Source organism: Macrobrachium rosenbergii, chromosome 10 (assembly GCF_040412425.1).
Source record: "Macrobrachium rosenbergii isolate ZJJX-2024 chromosome 10, ASM4041242v1, whole genome shotgun sequence".
Lineage (NCBI taxonomy): Eukaryota > Metazoa > Arthropoda > Malacostraca > Decapoda > Palaemonidae > Macrobrachium > Macrobrachium rosenbergii.
Genome location: NC_089750.1, coordinates 59,598,576 through 59,624,180, shown reverse-complemented (window position 1 = coordinate 59,624,180; position 25,605 = coordinate 59,598,576). Strand labels below are relative to the sequence as shown.

Genomic DNA, 25,605 nt, shown 5'->3' with positions numbered 1-25,605 from the left:
CGATGATGATCCCTTGAATATTTGAAAGTCACTTCCTATCCCATTTCAGGCAAAGCGTTACTGAAACTTATCAGATACTCCTTGTCCTTGTCAATTCTATTCCATAACCTGGCAGAAAATTCCGTTCGTGCATTTCATAACATAGCGGAAATTTTTCGTTCGTGTATATCATAACTTGGCGGGAATTTTCATTCGTGCATATAGCTTAGCTGAAATTTTCGTTCGTGCATATCATGACCTAACTGAAATTTTCGTTCACGCATATCATGACCTAGCTGAAATTTTCGTTTGCGCATATCATGACCTAGCTGAAATTTTCGTTAGTGCATATCATAACTTGGCGGGAATCTTCATTCATGCATATCATAACCTAGCTGAAATTTTCGTTCGCGCATATCATTCCCCAGCTGAAATTTTCGTTCGCGCATATCTTGACCTAGCTGAAATTTTCGTTTGCGCATATCATGACCTAGCTGAAATTTTCGTTCGCGCATATCATGACCTAGCTGAAATTTTCGTTTGCGCATATCATGACCTAGCTGAAATTTTCGTTCGCGCATATCATGACCTAGCTGAAATTTTCGTTCGTTCGCCGTCACTTGCTTTCATGTACTCAATTTATCAAAATGTCTGTCTCACTGTTTCCTGACCATCGCGAAACGAGCATTACACAAATCTAAACAAACTTGAGACAAATTCCTGGATATTATTTCAACAATTCCGGTACGGGGTGCGATAATTCCAACTCAACCTTACATCTTGTGTACATTTCCGAGGTCAGACTTAACAACACTGCTTTCGTTTAATGCTTGATACCACACACACAGGTAAGGCGAACTATAGGTGAATTTACAGGCGGAAATTACCTACGCCACATCTCTCTCTCTCTCTCTCTCTCTCTCTCTCTCTCTCTCTCTCTCTCTCTCTCTCTCTCTCTCTCTCTCTCTCATAAATTGACAATTTAACGTAAACCTTTGCTTCTTTTTTTCTCTGGGGTTATTTTATAACCGTGAATCGTATATTTTAGCATTATTCATATTAAGTTATTTATTTGATGTTCATCTCTTTCATTTTCTAATATACCTCGTATAATATCGTCAATTATCAAACCACTAGAATATTTTGGAGGATCTGCAGGGGCGCCACACGTTACATAATACCCAACTTCTATTGTAGGACGGTGGATGGTCGTAAAGTATTCTAAATACATCCCAAAGGAGATCAAAGCCAAAGGGAGAACTATGAGGAACTTTGTTGGTGGGATTCATCGTTGCAGCAGCTTACCTGATAGAGCGAAAGAGGGAGAGGGGGAGCGAATAAGAGATGTCGGCAGAGACAGGGACGAGATGCGGCTAAGACGACGACCTGACTTGGATTATGACGACCGATAGCGAGGCTTAAGCTTTGTTCCAGCCAGGATTAATCCTGATTCTAGCCTCGACATATTCTAGCGTCCGTTTCCGCTGGTTCATAACCAAAACTACAAGTACAGGCGAGAATCAAGTAATGCAGACATTTATAAGGCAGTCTTGAGGTCATATACTTGTGCCTATGACTCGTAAAAGAAAAATTTCTTCTTCATACAAGAACTACTGTAGTTGGGATCCTTCCTATTTATTTCTGATTTTCATTTGAATGATACTAAGCTTGTTTTAACGTCGTTTTCTTTCTCATGTTTCCTGCACGAGCATTCTTTCCATAAAATATATAGCAAACATATTAATAGTCTCAGTACCCTGTTTTAAAAATATGTATCCAATCTGCAATGCCAACAGTTGTGTACGTCACTTCCTAGCAAAATAAATATCACCTTTAATAAGAGTAAACTCAATATGAAGAATTACCATAAACTTTTTGGCAACCCCTACTCTCATAATACTGTAGGACTCAGAAATCCCTTGATGGTACTGTTCATTGACTTATCCTCTTCTATACCCTCAGGTAAAGGAATTTCCGTCTGTCCGTCTGTGTGTCAGCATGAGAGCTGCGTGATGAGTGTTCAAAGACTTTTAGGGCAGAGATCCTTCATAAATAAGCCAATTAGTTAGTCCCACATCACCTTGAATCTTGTTTGAAGGAAATAACATTTGTGTTTGGAAAATAATCTTACCAGTGTAAATGTATTCCATACTTCCAATTGGAGCTTTTATAATTACTAGTCATGACGGTTATAAATTAGCTGGGGAATCAAATATCATAGATTCTAATATAAACCCAAAAACTACATGAATGAATAAGGAAAAAATAGTCTAATGAAAAGAGGACCGTAATTAAATAATGATGAAAATCACAATAAAATGAAGATTAGCGGACGAAACATGTTATTCTACTCATGCAAAACAACCTTATGGAAAAGTATATGCACAGATTTAGGAAGTGACCTCTGCTGTTTAAAAACTTGAAACCGATCTACCAAAAGAAAATAAAATAAAGAACTAATATATATATATATATAATATAATATATATATATATATATATATATATATATATATATATATATTTATTCATTATATGTGTATGTATGTATATATATACATATATATATATATATATATATATATATATATATATATATATATATATATATATATATATATATATATATATGTATATATATAATATATAAATGTATGTATGCATACTACATACACACACACATATATATATATATACATATACATATATATATATGTATATATATATATATATATATATATATATATATATATATATATATATATATATATATATATATATATATATATATATATATATGTAGAATCTACTGATCACTTTTACCAGATACATATATTGAAAAGTTCTAGGCGCATGCAAGGTAAAGTATTTGCTTTAAAGAAAAAATAGAAAAAACTGACCACGTGTCCTAGTTCGACGCTTCCTGTTTCGGTAAAGTAATTTGCAAGTCCTCCGGATGCAAAAATCGAACGAATTCCCTAAGTTTTTGGGAGGAATTTTTGCGGAAGTTTGTTCCTCAATTACAACAACTCCGCAATTGCAGCCACTGCAATGAATCTAAAGGGGGATGTTATTTCTCGACCGACTATTCTTCTCGAAATATATTTCTATCACACTATTTTTTGCTCAGTCAAATAGGTTTATTAATTAATGATATATGATTACACACGGGGGTAAATTCATATACATAATATGGATTATGACTGATTAACATTAGGCTGTCAAGTCAAGAACTGGGGCACTTTCGACCATTAAGAGATTAAGACAGTGAAAGAGGGAGTTGGAGAGGTTGGACAGCAAGATAAAGAGGTCCAGTAAATAAAGTAGATGAAGTACAGGAATCTGACGGTGGCACTGGTTGAGAATTATCTGGGAAAGGTATGTAGTTCAAAATCCACTCCTTTTGAATGTTGAAAAGGCTTCTATTTGTTTTCAAGAGTAATATTATGATTGAAAAGGAATTTTTTGTTCTCAAAGAAAGGAATTTTTTCCCTAAAACAATTTAAGGTTTGTATGACCCCAATTTTAAATTCTGAAGAAAACAGTTGATCAAGTTTTGACACAGACAAAATTTTTTCCGATACGATGGAATGAAAATCTTTAATTCTAAGTTAAACAAAAACCTCTCTGGTGAGATAAAGGGAACGTTTCGCTGATTGTCAGTCAGGTGGCGTCAGCTGATATAAAAATAATCAGCTAAATTCCTGCATCTGTTTCTCAACATTGTATTTCCTCTTTTCATGGGAGACTCGGTAAAACATTTTGTCTTTAGATGTCTGTGTTATTTTATTTCTTTACCTCGGAAGTCTTGCATCAAAGGATATCAGTAAAACACATATCAAATAAACCATCTATATCCTTGTTGTTTTTATTTGTCACTGACCCAGTTTCTACAAAACACCTGTTTATGGATAAGCTTATTGCTCTCACAATAAAAAAAATCACTTAATCTGATATGTCTCATAAACGTTCCTTGTGTCGTTGTTATTCAAAATTTGAATAATACCAAAACTATGTAAAATGCTCACCTAGTAGTAATACGAAAATATATTCTACATCTTCTCTTACAAACCCAGTTATTTAGCATGACCTATTCATGGCAGCAATTCATTTCTAGGTACACCTGCTGTACGTACACGTGGTCTACTGCATAAGGCTAGGCCTATCACCTTAGGAGTCTGATATAAGGGGCGATGAATTATAGTGAGTCACAAGAAGCCAGCTGTAAGAGTCAGTACAAGCGCCGATATTTTCAAGGAGTTTCCTGTTCTGTACAATAGTGATGGTAGACACTGCAGGAATCTTATATAAGGTATATTCAAGTATAAAGGCTCATTATATAAGCTATAATATTACGAATGTAATATTTACGAACTGCCATTAATGATTAAGGACCAATAATGAATGTAATATTTGTGTAAAAACAATCAGATCTAGGAAAAGGGATTTTATTTTCTAAGTTAATGTTTTATTCTTTCCACATAAAACAGTTTGAAGCATTACTGTAAAACTTTGCTACACAATGCAATAACCTTTCTGTTTTTTGTGTTAAATAATGAATAAGAATTTTCAGCCAAAACACGTTTTTCATATTTTTAATAGCATTTGCTTTTAACAGAGGTTCAGTTCCTTAAGCAGGCACAAAGAGTTCCATGAGTGATCTATATTTCTTAGGAATTAAAAAAAATCACAAACAGCTTTTGGGAAAGTTCATATCACAAACTTCATTTGCTTCTCCCGTTACTCACAAGGAATGAAGAAATACGGAGAAAGAATGCCTCATAATTATTCTGGCACCTAATACCTCATTACTTGCATGTTTCTGAAGTTGTAATCTCTTGTAAATTTCATGAAAGACTTATTTCTCCCTCACGGGAATACTTGTCAACACTTTTCGCTTTAGTATTTTTCTAATGAAGTAAATATATATGAATTCATTCTTCACGCCGCTAACCTGGTTACAAAGTATTTTCTGGATTGCAATGAATTTATATTCAGTATTCATTTCATCTACGCTGTTATTTTTATCGTAGTGTTTTCTTGACTTAAGTTGAAAAACTTTAACAGAGAAAATCGACATTACATCGAAGTCGGTTGCCAGAAGTCAGTGTTATATCTGTTACCTAAGGACATTCTTGTGTACCTGCAATCTACTTCCAAAACTGTACAACATTAGGATCTCTCCTAGATAGCGACCCCCAAGGGTTTTCGGGGATCGTTACCTAGGACAAATATTTCTTGGGGTCATTATCTTTAAAATATTTAGTCTTTTGCTTATGTTTTTACAGTAATCCCCAACGGCCTTGTGCTAAACAAGCCGCAAAGGTGGATACATACCGGTTAAAACTCTTGGGGGTCTCTATCTAGGAAAGATACCAAAATTCTTTAACTTTCCAGTTGGAGACATCTTCTTCAGAAGAAATGTAAATCTACATCTTCTGACGAAGGGCTTAATAGCTCTCGAGAGCTGAAGAATTTAGTAATGTCTTAATAATAGACTTCAAAAACATGCACAACAAGGGTCTGCATTTGTCAGGACGTAAATGTTCCCTGTATGCCACTGTCATTTCAGTTACTGTCAAAAAAAAAAAAAAAACTAGACAAATTTGAAACAATACAACAAATACTGTAACATTCCCAGAAAAAATTGTCCCTAACGTCTTTTTATCAGTAAAAAAATCTTAAAAAACACTGTTTTTTAAATAACTGAAATTAATAAAATTATTGACTGAAATTATTATACAAATTTTATATTGGTGGATACCTATAACAGAAATCACTCATGATTTACACTTATAAAATCAATAGATCGCCTGACTTAAAGAGATTTAAATAATTGAAAAAAATAGATGTCCGAATTATATTTGTCATAATCTATAGATTTTTTTAACCAAAACCTAAGGATCTAAGTATTTTAAAACATACAAAAGAGAATTTTAATGCTATAAACGATGAAGGTTTGAGTAAGGTGCTGACTGAAATAATTACGAGACCTAGATGATATACAGTTGAGATTACTAAAACATAATTATCTGTGAGTTTCTTAAACAGAAGAATTCAATTGTTCTAAAAGATAAAGACTTATATGTTCCAAAATACAAGGATACAAGTGTCCTAAAACAAAGATTCAGGAGTTTTGAAAAATAGATTTTAGCTAGTCTTAAGGCATGAAAGTTTGATTGCTCTATAAAAGGAGGCGATAATGAGAAAAAGTGGTAAAAAAATAAGGAAGATAGAAAGGCCTCTGGTTTTTGAAGGCTGGTTTTTGAAAAACCATATTATTGTTTTCACAAATGGATAAAACTACATTAATGCATCAAGACCTCAATCCTTGGGTTAACCTAGGATACCGGTAGAGAGTCTTCCCATCCATACAGGATACTACATTATGATAATGAAGTAAGAGGCCTTCAGTAAGATACATTCAATACTAGAATGAAAGAGTCCTTTCTATGAAAAATTTGAGTATATTAATTTTGGTTATATCATAACGAATCAAAACATATCTTAATGGATTATAAAAACTTTACACTATTCTGATTTGAATTTAGGTGTTATATAATAATTTTACCTTTTTGTAGCCACTGAATTTTTCGTCATCTGATAATGAGTTACTTTCTCTTATTGACTTGTATAACATATTAGATTTTAAGGGCTACGTCGTCTCTATACAACCAGGTGAAAAAATAGTAGATGAAGTAATTCTTCGACACAAAGAAATTCTTTCTATCCATGACTGACTTTGATATATCTTGCAACCTATGGTTTTTCCAAGTGATAACTTAAAAAAGTTAAAACTCTGAGATTACATGAAATATGAAATTATGACTTTTTATATATATAAATCTCACTGCTGTAATGTAACGAAGTTATGTAACTCACAGTCAGGTTGGAAATATTTCAAAGATAATTCTTGGGCTACATCAGTATGAGATCTTCTGTCAAGAAATACCCAAAAAAGTATGTTTTTCTTTTTAACATCAAACACTTGCTATATACTGTAATAATACTTTCAATAGCTTTGGGGCATTCGAAGACATCTAACGTTTTCCTCGTTTAGCAGACAAGATCATTCTGTTCACAAAATTCAAGTGGAACATATATTTAGAAATGTATCTACTATTATAACATATATTTCTAGCTTTCTGACAACAGTAGTTACTTAATTTCCATCACATTTCCAGCGGGATGCAATTAGTAATAAATTCTGCATTAAAAATGTTTTTATATTAAAAGAATAATATTATACTCAGTTGCATAAACAATCACATTTGTTAAAACTATTCTACAACGTACAAATATAGTCACTAATTTTTTTCAGACTACGTCAGGCAAGGGCGGAAACACTTTTGCATAGGTATTCGGGTATTCTAGTCCACGGTTGCTACATTAAGTGACATTTCAAGTTTGAGTGTCATATTTTCACTGTATGTCTCATATAAGATAACGTATTATGTCCTCACTATAGGTGTCATCATATTTCTGGCGGTCACCTAATAACAAAACACTCTTGCTTATAAATGTTAATCACATGCTTTCATATTACGTATCGCATTTTATTACTGTATTTTCTTATTGTATTTTCTTTAAATATGTAACATTCTCACAACTGGTATCATATCTTTCCATAGTGTGTCATATTTCTGGTGGTTAGGTAACAGAAAGGCCGTCTCGCATACGTATGTTAATCATTGTTTTGAAACAAAATGTATCATATTTTTACATTTTGTTTCAGTATCGCCATAGGTATCATATTTAATAAGACAGATATGGTAATTCGTGCCCTATCTGCAAATAAAGTGACGTATTTTACAACAGGCACCGTGCATGTACATTGGGAATCATGTTGTAGGCAGTCAAGGAACGACAAAAAACCGTTTTACTTACGTATATCTAGCACTCGTTGTTACGTTAGCATATTTTTCTTTCACATGGCCTTAGCCTATCTTTACATTATGTGACATATCTTCCCACTACGGTTCATATCTTCATATTACGAGTCATATTTATGGTAGTCAGGTAATGGAGGAAACTTCCTTAAAACGAGGAGGGAATTTATTTCCTCGAGAGCACTTGCAAAGGCCTTCTTCTCCCCTAAGGAATAAGGGTCTTCATGCCTCTGGGATCCCTTGGCGTTGCCCTCCAAGTGTCTCGAAAGACAGAGGAACCTCTCCTTTTCGGGTCTCACCTGCAGAAATCGAAGGATGTCTCGAATCTCTCTCAAAGGATTTTCTCTTAATTTTTCGTAGAAGACCACGTGGAGTCTCTTGGAATTGTTCAAGGCGTATTTGTAGATTGATCTCCATTTGCCTAGTTTTTCCTTAACAAAGCGATGAAAACCTAGAAGAATGAAATATCAGTTAAAAATGGTAAATATCAATGTTTATTCCACTTATCTAAACTTGGCTTCAGTCATCCATGAAAATCCAGAAGAGATGGACTAACAAATTAGATTTTGTTTGCACGTTTTTCATTTTTAATTAAGCCTTTGTTACCTTCACTAATCTATGGAAAAAGAAGAGACGAAATAGTAAATAAACATTTTATTTTTAAATTATCTTCATTCATGTTAGTTCTCCTAACACGTTTATGGAAGCCTGAAAGTGAAAAACAGATAATCAGAACTTGATTTGCAATTTTAGACCTTTATCTTAAGTTTAACAAATTTCCACTGGGCAACAATGGCGAGGATTTGGCTCTGACACAGAATCTGTCCTGAAAATGTACTTAGCAATTAAAACGTACTTAAAATGTACTTAGTAATTAAAATGTACTTAAAATGTACTTAGCAATTAGCGGGTAGAGTGATTACTTATCTTTTCTGGCAGGTTCAATGGCAGAATCGTCTGAGCTCACTTCTCGTGGACACTGGACCGAGATTGAGTGTAAAATACAAGTTTTCCTAATTTACTTTCAAATTTCTACTGGAGACAGACAAAAACGAAATACTGGGTATAAATCTTGACAGGTTTCAACTTTAATTTTCTAAGACTTTCTAAAAGGGACTGATACTCTTGAAAATGTCTTGAAACTAAAGGTGAAACCAGTTAAGATTATTCTAAGTGTTTCATTTTGCCTATAATATATATATATATATATATATATATATATATATATATATATATATATATATATATATACATACATACGTATATATATGTGTGTGTATGTATGTATGTATGTATGTATGTATATATATATATATATATATATATATATAATTATATTCATATATTTATATATGTATCTTTATTGCTCAATGAATCCTGTCTCGCTTCACCTTCCCAGCAAGGACCCGAGATCAATCCTTTAAGCATGATTGTTGCAGTGAAAACTTAGGCAATTTTCCTGAAAAATGTTTTGTGAGTCGGTTGACCTAAGCAGAGAATTACTATATGCACCTACTTGGGCAGGCAATTAAATAATATCAAAATTCTTATCATTGTTACCTGCAGTTGCATAGGACGCTTTGCCAACCGACTCCGTCCATCTCCTGGTTTCATTTTTGAATCCCCGGTAATTCCAGTAAGACACAATCGATCTGGAAAGAAGATAAAAGTCAGAATGACGGATGCTGCCATGAAGTTTTTATTTTTGTTATTTTTTCTTATATATTTCGCGTCCCTTACCGTTGAGGGTCACTGTCATACTTTCAGGAAAGGGGTTAAATTTAAAGCTTGTTTAAGTCGTAACTGCTTTTTTTTTTTTTTGCATTGTGTAGATATTTGAGTTTGCTATAGATCATGTCGTTAAAGGGACCAAGGATACACAAATAAAGATATCTGTGTTTTGGTTTTGTTCAAAATCTAAAGCCAATGGAAGCAACAGCCTGTTGCCTTGTCTAGCCTAAGCCCGAAAAAACAAGAAAGAGAAAAAGGCAGGAAATAGCCAAACACAACGGAGCAATTCCAGACCTGACGGTCAGCGGAAGAACCAGTCATTGAACAGTGAAAACCAGGTATAACCCATTCCCACAGAGTATACTTGGATACAGGTGGCTCGACAGGTGTTATGAGATTACCAATATCAAATGACCTGATTCTTGAAATTTTGGTTATCGACTGGGACACTTTCTGTCCATGAGCGCTTAAGACAGTGAAAAATGGGAGCTGGAATTGTTGGACAGCAAGATAAAAGAGATCAAGAAAGTGAAGGAAATGGAGTATCAGGATCTGAAGATGGGGCCAGGGGGAAACCCCACAGTTGGAAGCGTTAGGCAGCAATACTGAAGGCAGGAAGAGAAGGAGGTAAATTAAAAAGCCGAAAGTAGATGCCGCTAAGGGGCCAAAGGAACGCTGCAAACACCCTTTATGCCTACAATGCCCCATGTGAGGTGCACAGATGGCCCTACCACCATGCGGAGACAACTACCATAAAAGCGGATATCTGACTAAAATGTAAAAACGACAAATGTTTTGACGTACCTGGCGGGGTCCCGAATGATCATCACTACAGGTCTGCCACCGGACCCCATTGATGGTTGTACTTTGTGAGTTTTGGTCACAATCGTCCTGTTTCGCCATATTGGATCGCCTTCGCCCAGGAAGCCTGGAAAGGAATAGGTTTTTGATGATTTGTTTATTTCTTTATGCTGTTTCTCTTATCATCAGAACATCATTTGGGATTCACGGTGTTACTTGTCGGCAATAGGACAAGGGGGGTTGCTGTGTGTTAATGAAATGAAAAATTTCAGTTTTCTCTTACAAAAAGCTGCGATTACTCACTCACATACACACACATAACACACACACATACACACACACACACACACACACACACACACACACACACACATATATATATATATATATATATATATATATATATATATATATATATATATATATATATATATATATATATATATATCTCTCTCTCTCTCTCTCTCTCTCTCTCTCTCTCTCTCTCTCTCTCTCTCTCTCTCTCTCTCTCATATTCAGACCACCCATCAAAGTTATCTACCAGCCTCTTAACAGGCTTATTTTAACATTATGAATTTCTCTGAAACATTATCATTTATGATTATTCTTTCCAGATGGTTACGAATTAAAAACAAATTGCGAGAAGTAACACATAATATGCACTGTTTCATATATTCAAACTGACCTTTTGACAATACAAGAAATATTCCGCTCCTCCGCTTTGCTCTTTAGCTGTCTGCTACATCAGATGCAATTAATTTTTTATCCTTCCCAGGATACACTGTCAAAATTTCCAACCTTCTATGCTATAGCAAATCCACTGATCTTATTTCCCTTATTCTTTTATGTAACATCATTTAGGACTTGATAACAAACCAGTTCACTTCATACGCACCTAATGTTTTTGGAAATCTAGCGTTATAGATGGATCCTGTGAAGAATCCGGAGGCTGATTCTATCAAGTACCTCGTCCAGGTGTTTCCTGAACGAGGAAAACTCAGCAGCCATGCTCCGCTCATATTCTTCCCGAACCTCACTGTAAGCCTGAAATTACGAATAGGAATTGATTGCAGAAAGTAATCCTATGGATGTAATCAAAAGTTCATTCAAATATATGTCATATTTTCTTACATTCATTTCATATGGACATAACATACTTCTTTAAAAAGTAAAGGTAGGAGTGACCATCTCTCTCTCTCTCTCTCTCTCTCTCTCTCTCTCTCTCTCTCTCTCTCTCCCTCTCTATATATATATATATATATATATATATATATATATATATATATATATATATATATATATATATATATATATATATATATATATATATATTATATATATATATATATATATATATATATATATATATATATATATATATGTATATATATATATACATATATATATATATATGTATATATACATATACATAAACTTACTGGGAACATAATGGATCATCTGGCCACGTATATTTTCCTTCACTAGAATTATCAACGGAGAGATGGCGGTATGTAGGAACGTACAGTTGCCTGATGAAGTCAGTTAATGACACATTGGCGTTGCTTGAGTTCATTAAATTAACGTCATTACCGTTGATATCATCGCTAAGAAGTGCAGTTATGAAGGTTTCGTTTATATACTCTTTATATGGGATAAGATCTGTAAATGGATGACATATATGTATATATACTGTATATATATATATATATATATATATATATATATATATATATATATATATATATATATATATATATATATATATATATATATATATATATACGTAGGTAAATAGTTGTTTGATTATTAAGTTTCTTCGTAGCATCAATGACATAATTCTAATCTAAGGAAGGAAAACGTAAACATTAGAAACAAAATGTGGACAATTTGCATTTTAAAAAGTAATTGATGAGTTAATTTCCAGTAACACCTACACCAATACAGAATAAAATCCGAAATGATCTACTTATCAAAATGTGTCAAAATATTTTTAGAAAAGCTTTCTTGAAGGAGCTTAACTCTCATGGCTGAAGATTTCTAATGAGAACTGAGCTGACTCCTTGGAGCACTCTAAATGGTCTCGAAAATCTTTACAAAAATGAACAAGATATTGTAGTCTATTCTTCAAGTTATCGCTCAGTAGATGAAACCTATTTATGTGGAACAAGCCCACAGGGGCCATTGACTTGAAATTCAAGCTTCCAAAGAATATGTTCGTTAGGAAGGAGTAAGAGGAAGTAAAGGGAAATACCGAAAGAAGAAATACAACTTATTAAAAGAGAAAAAAAAAATAATAAATAGATAAATAGATAAAAATGTATCAAAAAGCAAGTCGAATAATATTATGGTAGTAATGCACTGCATTTTCGCTTGAACTTCAAAGTTCCAACAGCACGACATCCTCTGGGAGGCTGTTCCACAGTCCAAAGCGAACTTGAAACATTAGTCAAGATACTTTAATGTTAACACAAATACCTAGAATAACGCATACAGTAAATTCATAAGTAGAAAAATACAATAAGAAAACATACTTGGCTGACTACTGCTGCTCGAGATGTAGGCTAAATGGATCCCAAAAATGGCGGCTAAAACCAGCGAAAGAAATTTGAAGAACTGCGTCGGGGTTTTCATCGCAGATTTCAACTGGAAGAGAGAAAAAGGAAGTGAGAATGAGAAAGTGGGAAATCAGAGATGTCGCTGTGGAGAACTTCGCTTTTTTTTTTTTATTATGAGAAATGATTCTATTAATAGACACCTAAAAGTTATAAGTATCAGGGTGAAGTATTTAATTCTGAGGCTAACAAAGCAAGCTAGATAAAGGTGTATAAATATACATATAAATAAACATATGTATATATATATACATATATATATATCTGCAGCCAATTTAAGTAGCACGCGAAACAGTCAGTCACGAATGCAGGTTTCTTTGTTCTCATTATTTGTTGTCTGTTCATTTGCCTAGTGATTTTAAGTCTTGGAATAATTTTTGGAAGGTACTGAAATCTAAAGGATATAGAACCAGAATATATATATATATATATATATATATATATATATATATATATATATATATATATATATATATATATATATATATATATATATATATATACTAGATATATTGATATATTGCAGATGTTAAACATTCATTGAATAGAATTATAGAATATTTTCACACACACCTATATATATTTATATATATGTATACAATATATATATGTATATAGCATATATATATTTTTATTATATATATATATATATATATATATATGTACCCCTAAAAATAAATCTAAGATTTAAAATCATTAGACAAATGAAGAGACTTCAAATAACGAGAAAAAAGAAACCTGCATTCGTGACTGTTTCGCGTGCTGCTTAAATTGGCTGCAGATACTGGCATAACAGGAGTTTCTGATTCACTGTATCCACTAAACAAAATCAGCAGCGAGAAACAGGTCTAATTGTCCTATCTTATCTCCATTTTGTGCAAGATGTTATATTGTTCGTTCTTGTGTTCTCATTTTTATGCTGTCCACATAACTTCCTTCAATAAGTCTAATTGACTCATCTCATCCTCATTCCATGCATGATGTTATGTAGTTCCTTCTTTTGTTCTCATTTTTATGTTGTCTGCATAACTTCCTTTTATAAATGTTTTCTCATCTCATCCACATCCTATACATAATATTATAAAGCTCGTTCTTTTGTTCTCATTTTTATGTTGTCTACATAACTTGCTTCTATAAATCTAATCATCTAATCTCATCCTCATCCTATAAACGATATTATGTAGCTCGTTCTTTTGTTCTCATTTTTATGTTTGTCTACATAACTTCCTTCAATAAGTCTAATTGTCCCATCTCATACTCATTCTATACATGATTATGCAGTTCCTTCTTTTGTTCTCATTTCTATGGTGTCTACATAACATCCTTCTATAGTTTTCTTTTTTTGTGCTGTCTGCTTATCCATGAAGATAAAAGGTACATTGGTTTGATCTCCGGGACGGTGCGAACATCTCTGTGGTCGGGATTGGCTGCCTCGACCCTCTCACTTATTACACTCAAGTTTAAACTGAGTAAGATCGCATACTTCGAGCTCATTTAAGTTCTAACGTAATCATCAAGAAGACTGTTTACTGCTTGCTTTCATATCCACTGAACGCGATAATGAAGGGCCATTAGCAAGAGTGGCGTTTTTACCATAATTGACCTCATTACTAACCTACTTTGCATTAATGTTTCATTTCTACATAAGGGTTTCGTAGATTAAATTTTCTTGTTGTGTCTACACAGATATAATTCTATACTTGTTTCATTTGTGTATTTGCTTAAAGATACTTTTTATTCTCATAATGCTCTCTCTCTTCTTTTCTTTCTTTTTCTCTCCATATATATATATATATATATATATATATATATATATATATATATATATATATATATATATATATATATATATATATATATATATATATATATATATATATATACATATACATATATATATGACAAGCTCTTTTAAAGCGTGAAGAAATCAAGACGTTAAGGGCTTCTGATGACCATTACAAATACATATGTATCTGGTAAAAGATTAAACACACGCAAGATATATAGATATAGATAAGTTGTAAAGTTATGTATATATGTATATACATATATATATATATATACATATATATATAAATATATATATATATATATATATATATATATATATATATATATATATATATATATATATAAACGACCACAATTTAACTCAGTTTTTAACTATTTCATTTGGTGAATTACCTCATTTATTTATAACTTACCTATATATATATATATGTATATATATATATATATATATATATATATATATATATATATATATATATATATATATAGATAGATAGATAGGTAAGTTGTAAATAAGTGAGGTAATTCACTAGATGAAATAGTTAAAAAAAAGACCGAGTTAAATTGTGGTCGTTTTAATCCCTGATAACGAAATTCCACAGAATGTAACATTAGATAAGTATATGGCAGATGTTTACTGGAAAGCTTTAAGACATAGGATGCATCCAAAAGTTCCATATTTGTATTTTCATTATGATCCACTTGTTATTTTTCGTTTCATTTTCTGGTTATTGAGGCCACTTCAATGTCATCGTCATATTCAAGGACAGTTTGCTGGAAATTATGATCGCTTTAGCTGTGACTCAGTTGAAGGTAAACATGATATTATTTCCATGTTTATCACGTCGAAGTGGCGCGTGAACGTTGAACTCAGAGATAAGCAGAAAATAGAAAAAAAAATACAGTTCTTGGAAAAACAAAATTATTCTCTCTTGGTACATCATGTAAATCTTTGATGACGAGGGGGCTGTTTTCCATTGCATATATTTACCAACATTCTGTTTGCTTGAAAATCTCATTTCATTCGCCTAATCCCCCCAACAGGGCAATATTATTGCAAGCCTCTTTGGAATTGTTACGGATATCAGTTTTCTTTTGTTATTATTTTCTTCTTACATTTTATACTTTTCTGTTGTTCTTCACATAAATAACAATTAATTTTTGGCTCAAAAAATGACCAGTTACTAATGCATGCACCTGCTTCGCAACAACAATCACTCGCCAAATACTGAACACTCGTTACCATAATGTGGTCTTTCCGTCACCTCAGCTTTTTCCTCAAAGACTAGAAAATCTATGATATGAAAACAGATGAAAAATTGTAACTGTTTGAAAGTGGATAAGAGAGGAATATATAGAAAGATTGAAAGAATGGTTAAGAAAATCATTCTGGTTGATGCAAAAATATATGAACAAATATTATTTTTCATTGATGTTTCAGGCTGCTCATAAAGTACTGAATGTATGTGTGTAAGAAAACTTGAAATACAACTATAAATCCTGTATTATACGTCAAGAGGTCATTGAATAACTATATATGAAAGCGTGGATACGCCTTTGCACTTTAACAAGGTCCTTTTGCAATTAATTCTGTACAAAAGAGTCTTTATTAACTGAATCATTAACAAGTTCAGTTTCTGTTTACTTACGAAAAGTGTTCACTACTTTGCGCAATAATAAGATCATTATCATTATTGGTGAATTTTTCTTTTAATGGATTAGAGGAACCCTTATGAAAAAAATTAGTTTACAAAGAAAACCTTCTATTCATTATGAAACATAGACGCTCAATTTTTATGCAAACTGAAAAACAAAAAGAGAAATCGACTCTAAATTAAGACAACAAAGTATAATGGGAGATTTATTCATGTCTGGCTGTTACAGGTTGCAGTTACGGCAGACCATTGTCGACGGGAGGTTGTAATTATACAAGATGTTAAATGACACTACATTATTTGTCGAGTAATGAATTTGCGTGTTCCATAGTTGTTGTAAGACACCCCCTCCCCAACACACACATACCCTAACCCCCCCAAACCTCCTACAAAAAAATAAGCATGAAGGAAAATCAAGAGAAAAAAATCATGCTATAAAGTAGAGAGAGAGAGAGAGAGAGAGAGAGAGAGAGAGAGAGAGAGAGAGAGACAAACAAACACGCATGCAGTAAGACAGAGAGAGAGAGAGAGAGAGAGAGAGAGAGAGAGAGAGAGAGAGAGAGAGAGAGAAACAAACACGCATACATTAAGATAGAGGATGAAAGAGAGAGAGAGAGAATAAACAAACACGCATGCAGTAAGAAAGAGAGAGAGAGAGAGAGAGAGAGAGAGAGAGAGAGAGAGAGAGAGCTTCACAGAGGGACAGCAAGAGAGAGAGAGGCTCACAGAGGTAAACAGAGAGGAGCTGAGAGGTAAACAGAGAGAGAGAGAGAGAGAGAGAGAGAGAGAGAGAGAGAGAGAGAGAGAAACAAACACGCATACATTAAGATAGAGGATGAAAGAGAGAGAGAGAATAAACAAACACGCATGCAGTAAGAGAGAGAGAGAGAGAGAGAGAGAGAGAGCTTCACAGAGGGACAGCAAGAGAGGCGGAGGCTGCGAGGTAAACAGAGAGAGAGAGAGAGAGAGAGAGAGAGAGAGAGAGAGAGAGAGAGCAACGAAGGTTCGTGGGTGGATTCGAAATCGATAGGGCTGTGGTTAGAGACACTTACTTATTCCAGAGCGATAGTCGTCTGTCTGTACCTCTCAATAACCGAAGTTAGACTACGATGGAAGTCCACAAACACAAAATGTCTTCTTACTTTCCTTTTAATCTGTTATATTTTCTTCTATGCTTTACTTTGACCTTTTCAGGTGTGTTGAATCTTATTGCATGGAGAAAACTGATGAACATTTCCTTTAAAAATTTGCCAGTATACCTCCTACATGGAAGGTATTTTACGTTTTATTTTATGGTTTGATACTAATCTTTATATTTATAAGTATCTGCGATCTGTGGAGATGACACTAAATTCTATTTTATTGTAACATTACACGTACAAGTATTGACAATGGTAGAGCATTAAGGTATTTTCTTCGTTGTGCTATTTGCAAATGTAATATAATGTTTGATAAATCAATCTTTTTATTACAGACTAGTGTTGCAATAAACTGTATTATTATTATTATTATTATTATTATTATTATTATTATTATTATTATTATTATTATTATTATTATTATTATTATTATTATTATTTACTGAATGAAGTTTATTTTACCCAATTACAATAAGGACTTCATAACTTACTGTCTATCCTGGATAATGAAACAAATTCAGTTAATTGACATTTATATTTCTCCACATTATTCTCTAAATAATCTCTGACTTACTTAAAGAATGAAATAAAGTAGGAAATTCATAGGCTTTTTGCACCGCTAGTTCTTTTAATCCAAAGGACTGAAACGGCAAAATTAATTCCATCATTAGAATAATAATAATAATAATAATATTAATAATAATAATAATAATAATAATAATAATAATAATAATAATAAAAATTCCTAACTTGTCCATAAAAGAAACCTAGATTCACTCTTAAGGCGCTATGATTGACTGTAGCTCTATTGCAACATTGCGTGCAAGGATAAATATTTCATTCCTCTCAGACAGTATCAGAGTAAGTTTTGCGTAATGCTGTACAGTTACTAATAAAAAAAAAAGTGTTATGAGAAATTTTGAAGGCCTACTTCCAAAATCTGTTAGTAACCCTTAGTGTGCATATTCTTATTATCTCATGATCTCTATCACTAAAGCTATGTTTTTGGTATGATTTGTTTTTTGTTTGTTTGTGCGTTTTTTTTATATAAAAGGATTGTGCAAATACGGTTATGAGTGAAGTTTTACAACGATTATACCAAAGGTGAGAATCAAGATTAGCACGAAGTTATTGGATTTGGTGATAAAGGCATGTAACTTTTGGAGAGATGGAACATTTTAATGACTAGGAGAATGGGGAAGGGTTCCAGAGCTGTTACTCAAGCTTAGAGGAGATTTGCAGTCTCCAGGACGCTCTTTTGTTGGTTCTATTGTTCATGATGCTGGATATCAACTCTTCAAAAGAAATGAATTGTCAAATGGTTGGGCTATTAATTCACACAAGCTTTCGACAGATTAACCTTTTCATCATCAGTGAACCTCATTTCTGGGTACAGTTTTGAAAACTAGCTTGCCATGCTAATAGAGCCATTGGTGAAAAAAGAAGCTAAAAAAAAAAAAGTAAAAATGCGTGTTGAATACTTCCTTACATCTAAAATAAATAATTTCTCTCCTTTTTATATTAAAAAAAACCAAGTAAGGTATTTAAGGTATTAGTATAAACAATTCATTAAAAATTGTCTTTACTGACAAGACTGCCAGAACGAACGTTTTGATATTCTCTTTGATCAAACAGACAAGAAAGGTTACTTAGCAAAAATGGAAGAGGCACTCATCAAATAACGATCTAATTTTCTATGAAAGAAAATTATGCACTTCATAGAAAACGGATAATGAGGTACACTCTTGTAATTTTGTAGTATTGTGGAAAGAGAAGATAAACTGTTTTCTGTTCTTTAAAACAGTCTTAACTATTTATCATTGCAGATTTTCTTGAAAAAATGCCTGTCTTTCAGTCATGTTTCAGTTCGTTCCTACGGTTGATCTTGCTACCAGCAATCAGAAAGATTAATTACTTGGCCAAACTATTTCTACAATGTTTACTGCCTAAGGGAGTAGTGACGACAATACATCTAAGCATTACTAAAGGTTGTTTGCAGCGTCCCTTCGGCCCTTAACTACACACACTTTTTGCACTTTGTTTTACTTCCATTTCTGCTTCATTTCTTCCATCTAGCTGTTCAACAACTCCAACTCCCTTTTTTTTTCAGTCTTAAACGCTGAATGACTGAAAACGTCCCAGTGCTTAGCTCTATAGCCAAACTTTCTTTTATTATAATTCAGCGTTGATTCCCTTTACATAGTCCAACATCTCTCTCCAAAGAGCGTTAAGAAAGAAAATTATCTTCACGGACGGCAAGAACAATTGATTTAGCCTATATGAACACTCTCCTTTGGCGTTAGGCCCATAACACTATCATTTATCCCTTTCCTCTTGATTCGTACTTTTGGCATACAACGTCAGTTATTATTATTATTATTATTATTATTATTATTATTATTATTATTATTATTATTATTATTATTATTATTATTATTATTATTAATTTAACATGAGCAAACAATCATATGGAGCAAACGATAATGACTTTAACTGTTCATTATTTTCATTTTACACATTTACTTTATATCCCATAATTTATATGGTTTATTTCTACTTTTGATTTACCATTCCAAAAATAATTCTGTTTTATAAAAATTATGTAGAAAAAAATCCTTGTACAGTTAACTTTGACATCAAGGCACCAAGCAGGGACCAATCCCCAATACAGGAGAAGTTATGGGGCTTAGGGCTAATGTCCCTGAATTGCCAAATGAAAATATCGTCACTGAAAACTGCAAGAGTCCCCAGATGGTTTGATGTCCACAACAGTGCGTCACAGTGGGACCAAGAGGCACCGAGTGAGAGAAGCTGATTCAACTAAGTATGTTTGATAGACACCGTGCATAAAACAGACTCAGGGATTTGTATTCTGGAAATCATGCAATATGTCACGGATTAAGGACACCGCTCAATATTACCGCAGTCTTCAAAATGCGTAACATTATTATGCCTGTAATGGTAGCGTGTAAGTTTGCCATGACTTCGTTCGTGGCACTGAGTATGAAAAAGAAGGTTCGATTTTGTAATGTACGAAACGCCCTTCAGAACTGACGGCTGAACACGCGGTGTAAGTAGCCCATGCCGGAATTGTAACACCATGCTGGAAATATCTATGAACTTCTTTTGCACCTAAAAGAAATTGAAAAGGAAACTAAATGGAAACTAAAAAGGGAAACTAAAAGGAAACTAAAATAAAACTAAAAAAGAAACTAAAAAGGAAACTGAAAGGAAACCACAGGGAAACTAAGATAAAACTCAAAAGGAACTAAAAAGGAAACTAAAAAGGAAGCTAAAAGGAAACTTAAGGGAAACTAAGGGCAGGCTAAAAGGAAACTAAAAAGGAAACTAAAAAGGAGACTTAAGGGAAACTAAAAAGGAGACTTAAGGGAAACTAAAAGGAAACTAAAAAGGAAACTAAAAGGAAACTAAAAAGGAAACTAAAAGTAAAATACAAAGGAAAGTAAAAAGGAACTCAAGGGAGACCGAAAAGGAAACTGAAAGGAAACTCAAGATGATTGATCAGTCACAAAGACCAAAATTCAATGGATATAACATTCATTTTGACAAAAAAAAAAAAACCAAGCTTGTCATAGTAATGACTGTCAGGTCAGACCTATTAGACTGATCGATGTTATGTAATCTCTCTCTCTCTCTCTCTCTCTCTCTCTCTCTCTCTCTCTCTCTCTCTCTCTCTCTCTCTCTCTCTCTCTCTCTCTCTCAGTTTACGCAAATATCTTGTGAGGTATCACTTCCTGTTAATGAATTTAGATCTTTGCTAGGAAAACTTAAGAAATTCTTTCATTACGAACAGAAGTAACGAAACATTATATCAGTGACAAACAATCTGTTTCACTTCGAATTTGAGTTTTAACAAACTGCATGTGATGCAAGACGGTGAAATATGCATAGAATCATACTGAATATCGGTTAGAAATGTACTATTCTACTAACAACTATTTTTTGGCTATCGTGAAGATAGTCCACGTTAGTAAAATAGCAAAATCAATGGAGCGAACTCTTGCATATTACTTGAAATTCTTTGCCTTCAGCAAGCATTCATTATTGGTAACTGGATAATAATTTCCTTCACAAGTATGCCAATTTGTCTTAATATTTTCCCATAAGATCTAAAGAGGACCCTACACATTATTGTTTATAAAGATAATAATAATACTGTAATAATCATAGGGAACTGTAATTCAGTGGCAAATAAAAGGACATGGAAGATATATTACACTTAGTTTACCACTAAGCGTCTTAACGAGCAATGCATCTGTGTTATCTTCCAAAATGTCGTGAAATTTTGTTACTGATGATTAATAAATATGTCCGAGAGAGGGAGCGTTTTAATGTTCTTTAAATACAAAACATAATTTACCAATGACAATTCCAACATATCACAGGCTCACCTAATTTTTTACGCAATATGTGACTGTGCTTAACTGCAGTGTGATGGTGTTAAGCTAACGTTAGGTGGAGAGAGAGAGAGAGAGAGAGAGAGAGAGAGAGAGAGAGAGAGAGAGAGAGAGAGAGATTCCTTTTTGTTCATTCTTTTGTCAGCATATCTAAGGCAAGTGTATTATACTATTAGACTAAGACTTCCACACTCCTCCCATTGCGGCTCATACTAGACTCTCCAGGTTTGTTATTTTGATGTAAAGAACAGTTTATTGTGCTTTCAAAACGAATCTTTTACTACTGGAAACACTGCAAAAGAAAGAGAAAAGAGCGACTAAAAGAGCGAAGGCAACAATTCTTTTTTTGTGTCACCCCACCCAAATTTTCTGTTTGGGAACGAATTACTCGCAAAGCTTATAAACAAATATACGGCACGGGGCAACGCCGATGCAGAATACCCTGGGTACAGCGTTGGGAAAAGACTGAGCTACAGGGTGAGCTTTTGTGGAGTTTTCTGAAGATGGAAGAAAGCGATGAGCAGAAACAATGGCCCTCTTAACAAAGCTAACCAAATACTAAGGGGAAGATGATATACAAGCACAAAGGAATTTGCGGGAATAATCAAAGCAGATGGAGCCTGTGCGATTAAACATGATCAATGACTCTAGCAAACATTTAATTATGGAGGAGAAACAAAATAATGTCAATAGGAGATGGAACAGTTCAACATCTTTGAGATCAGTCCCTTATGATGATACTCGTTTCCATCAAAGGTATTCAGTTATGCAGGGAAGCAGAGAACTATTATTTTCACTGAAGTAACATGTCAACATTAATATGCATTAGTAATTATTTTGTAGGATGACTAAGCTATTAGAAGTCACTTGCTTTGGTGTAAAATCAGAAAAAGATCGATATTTACCTATCGTAAGTGTCAGATCACTAACCAGGCGATCACATAACACCCGTCAGGTAACCTGTTCCCACATCAATTATGTGAAATTCTGAAGCCTTGGCTTGTAAGGTTTAGCGATCTCTTCTTTCCCTATACTGTCACGCTCTGGAATTCCCTACCGGCCTCATACTCAATCCGGCCTTTTCTCCGTTTCTTCAGTTCTGGTCTACATATGGACATTAGGTTGCCCGCTGACCTAGTCTTTTAAGAATAGTAAACCTCTATTTGTTTTTAAATTCTCCAACCATTACTTCTGCATCTTCCAGAACTTGCAATTAGGTTGAAATACTAGCAAGTGAATATAGGTAACCTACAGGAAATTTCCACACTATAATCAACTCAGAAGTCCTCCCTAATTGATAGTGGTTACCTGATCGGAGGTATTACACGGAACAAGCCAGACAAAGAGATGGAGATTACATGAATGACCTTTTATGAATAATAATAAAATAAATGTTTTCTCGGCTAAAAAAATATTGCCGGGGACAAACTAAGCAAAGATTAACGTTAAATCAGCAATTTGTGAGCGCGCGCGTGTGTCTGTGTGTGTGAGAGAGAGAGAGAGAGAGAGAGAGAGAGAGAGAGAGAGAGAGAGAGAGAGAGAGAGAGATTAAATAGCTAATTAACTTCAGAAAATGAGGTCTTATTTCAACAACCAAGAGAGAGAGAGAGAGAGAGAGAGAGAGAGAGAGAGAGAGAGAGAGAGCAGGCAGGCAGTGGGGGAGAGAGAGAGAGAGAGAGAGAGAGAGAGAGAGAGAGAGAGAGAGAGAGAGAGAGAGAGAGAGGAGAATGCCTGGCAAAAGATGATCTCGGGGACTCATCAGCTTTAAAGAGAATTCAACAAGTCAGACTACCAACCTTATGGCCAGGTGGAATAAGGACGAAATTCTGCAGACGGCTGCAGGCTATGGACCCATAAGCCTCAACAGAAAGGTCAATCCTGATTTTGTTGCAAGCATTAATGCAAAGAAGTGCTCGACTGATGGATTGTCCATTAGAACTGGGGGAGATTGAAATGAGCAGAGGTCCTGAATCTTTGCAGATAACGGTAATGTGGGGACAAGGAACGTCAGCACATTCGGTATTTGTTCGGTAAACGATTTTCCTTGGAAATATACCACCATTAAATCACCGCAGTTGTATATACTAAATTAGTTTGTAGTAGGCTTTCAGAATACGGAATTAAGTCTGATATATATCATACCTTTTAACACAGACAGGTATATATATATATATATATATATATATATATATATATATATATATATATATATATATATATATATATATATATATATACAGTATATATAATGTGAGTGTGTATGTCTGTTTGTGTAGGTGTAATAATGAAGTGTCAATCATTGACATGTGGGAGATTCTGAAATCACTGAGGCTGTTACATTAACAATATGGCAGTAAATAAGTCAGAAATTTCTACATGAATACCAACAAATTCAACACCGTTTGTCAATAAAACACCTTCTTCAATACCCGAAGCTAACATCAGGAAGTTGAATCAAAACTGATACAAAATGCTTTAATTTTGTTCTCATAGACCGAGTATTTTTCCTTCCAAATTTCTTCCGTGACAAAACACCACAACCCAGTTCTCGTATCGAGTGCTTTCGTCATGAATTCTGCACGACTACCTTTCATTTTCGGCACTTGCTTATCTATAGAAAAGCACGAAAGAACCAAAAACACTCCAAGGAACCGCTTTCAATTCAGAATAGAATGGAAAATAATTCGAAATTTCCTGTTTACGAAAAAGCCACCTCTCCGTTCGCGTACATCGGTCACGACCATTCGCCACACTCGCTCAGGCTGACGATTGCTTTTCCAGGTAACTCACTCGACGTTGGACGCAGTCTTGATCCTGCCACTGGACTCTGAAACTGACGAAACGGCGGAAGGAGATTCACTGCTGCAAGAGTGAGGAAACTGGTGCCGCATAGCGGTGGCACGTGCTGGTGTCGGCAGCGTGGTCTGCAGCTCAGTGCTGCTGCTTCCACCGCCACTAAGGGACCCCCCACGAAGAGGCCCTGTACCTAATCCCCGACATGGTCAGCCCTCTCCCCTCCCCCCGGGGCCCCACAAACATTCCTAAACCCTCCTTCCCCCAAACTCCCAATAGAAGGCAGCTACACCCCGCGTCCAAACGCTGAACCCTTTCCACACCTTTCTTGTATTAGCGTTACCTGTCATCATCGTCAATTAAGTCAAAACATAAACTAACCTGATACAACAATTTGAGACTCAGGTTCGTCGTCGGGTTCAAATTAGAAAGAAAAAAAGATTGGGCAGAATAAGTATTAGCTTTGAGAGGATATTTTGAAACAAAAAGTGGGTAGAAAATTAGCCAACAAGACAGTGTGAAAATAATGAACTAACAGCTGACATGTTGCGCATATTGACGTATACATTGAAGCTTGCACAGGAAATTAGAACACAATTTGTAGAACTGTAGTTATGTATTAAAAATCCTCATAGAATACTGATATACTGTTTACTTAAAAACACTAAATTTTATTCACTTAAAAGCTTTGTTCCAAATTATGACAACTAACAATCTAAAAAAAAAAATCTACTTTTCTCATGAAATGAAAGTCATGGTTCTGGAAAAAACCTTAAAACATTCTTGTTACAGTTGACT

General features: G+C 33.9%; 1 protein-coding gene across 1 annotated transcript; it reads right to left on the bottom strand.

The window, feature by feature from the left end:
* Nucleotides 1-3,821: 3,821 nt before the first annotated feature.
* On the bottom strand, nucleotides 3,822-25,038 carry LOC136842666 (uncharacterized). The gene is made up of 8 exons (XM_067110303.1): nucleotides 24,805-25,038; nucleotides 23,811-24,057; nucleotides 12,931-13,042; nucleotides 11,839-12,058; nucleotides 11,295-11,443; nucleotides 10,403-10,526; nucleotides 9,428-9,519; nucleotides 3,822-8,318 (listed from the first exon to the last, which is right to left on the bottom strand). Exons 1-8 carry the CDS (start codon nucleotides 24,903-24,905, stop codon nucleotides 7,972-7,974), a joined length of 1,392 nt encoding a protein of 463 aa, XP_066966404.1. The 5' UTR covers nucleotides 24,906-25,038; the 3' UTR covers nucleotides 3,822-7,971.
* Nucleotides 25,039-25,605: the final 567 nt, after the last annotated feature.

Coding starts and splice junctions, on each gene's coding strand:
- LOC136842666 (XM_067110303.1), bottom strand. CDS start 24,905: ATGCGGCACCAGTTTCCTCACTCTTGCAGCAGTGAATCTCCTTCCGCC. Junction 11,444..11,838: donor GATGATCCATTATGTTCCCA/GTAAGTTTATGT, acceptor TCGTAATTTCAG/GCTTACAGTGAGGTTCGGGA. Junction 9,520..10,402: donor ATCATTCGGGACCCCGCCAG/GTACGTCAAAAC, acceptor TCTTCTTTCCAG/ATCGATTGTGTCTTACTGGA.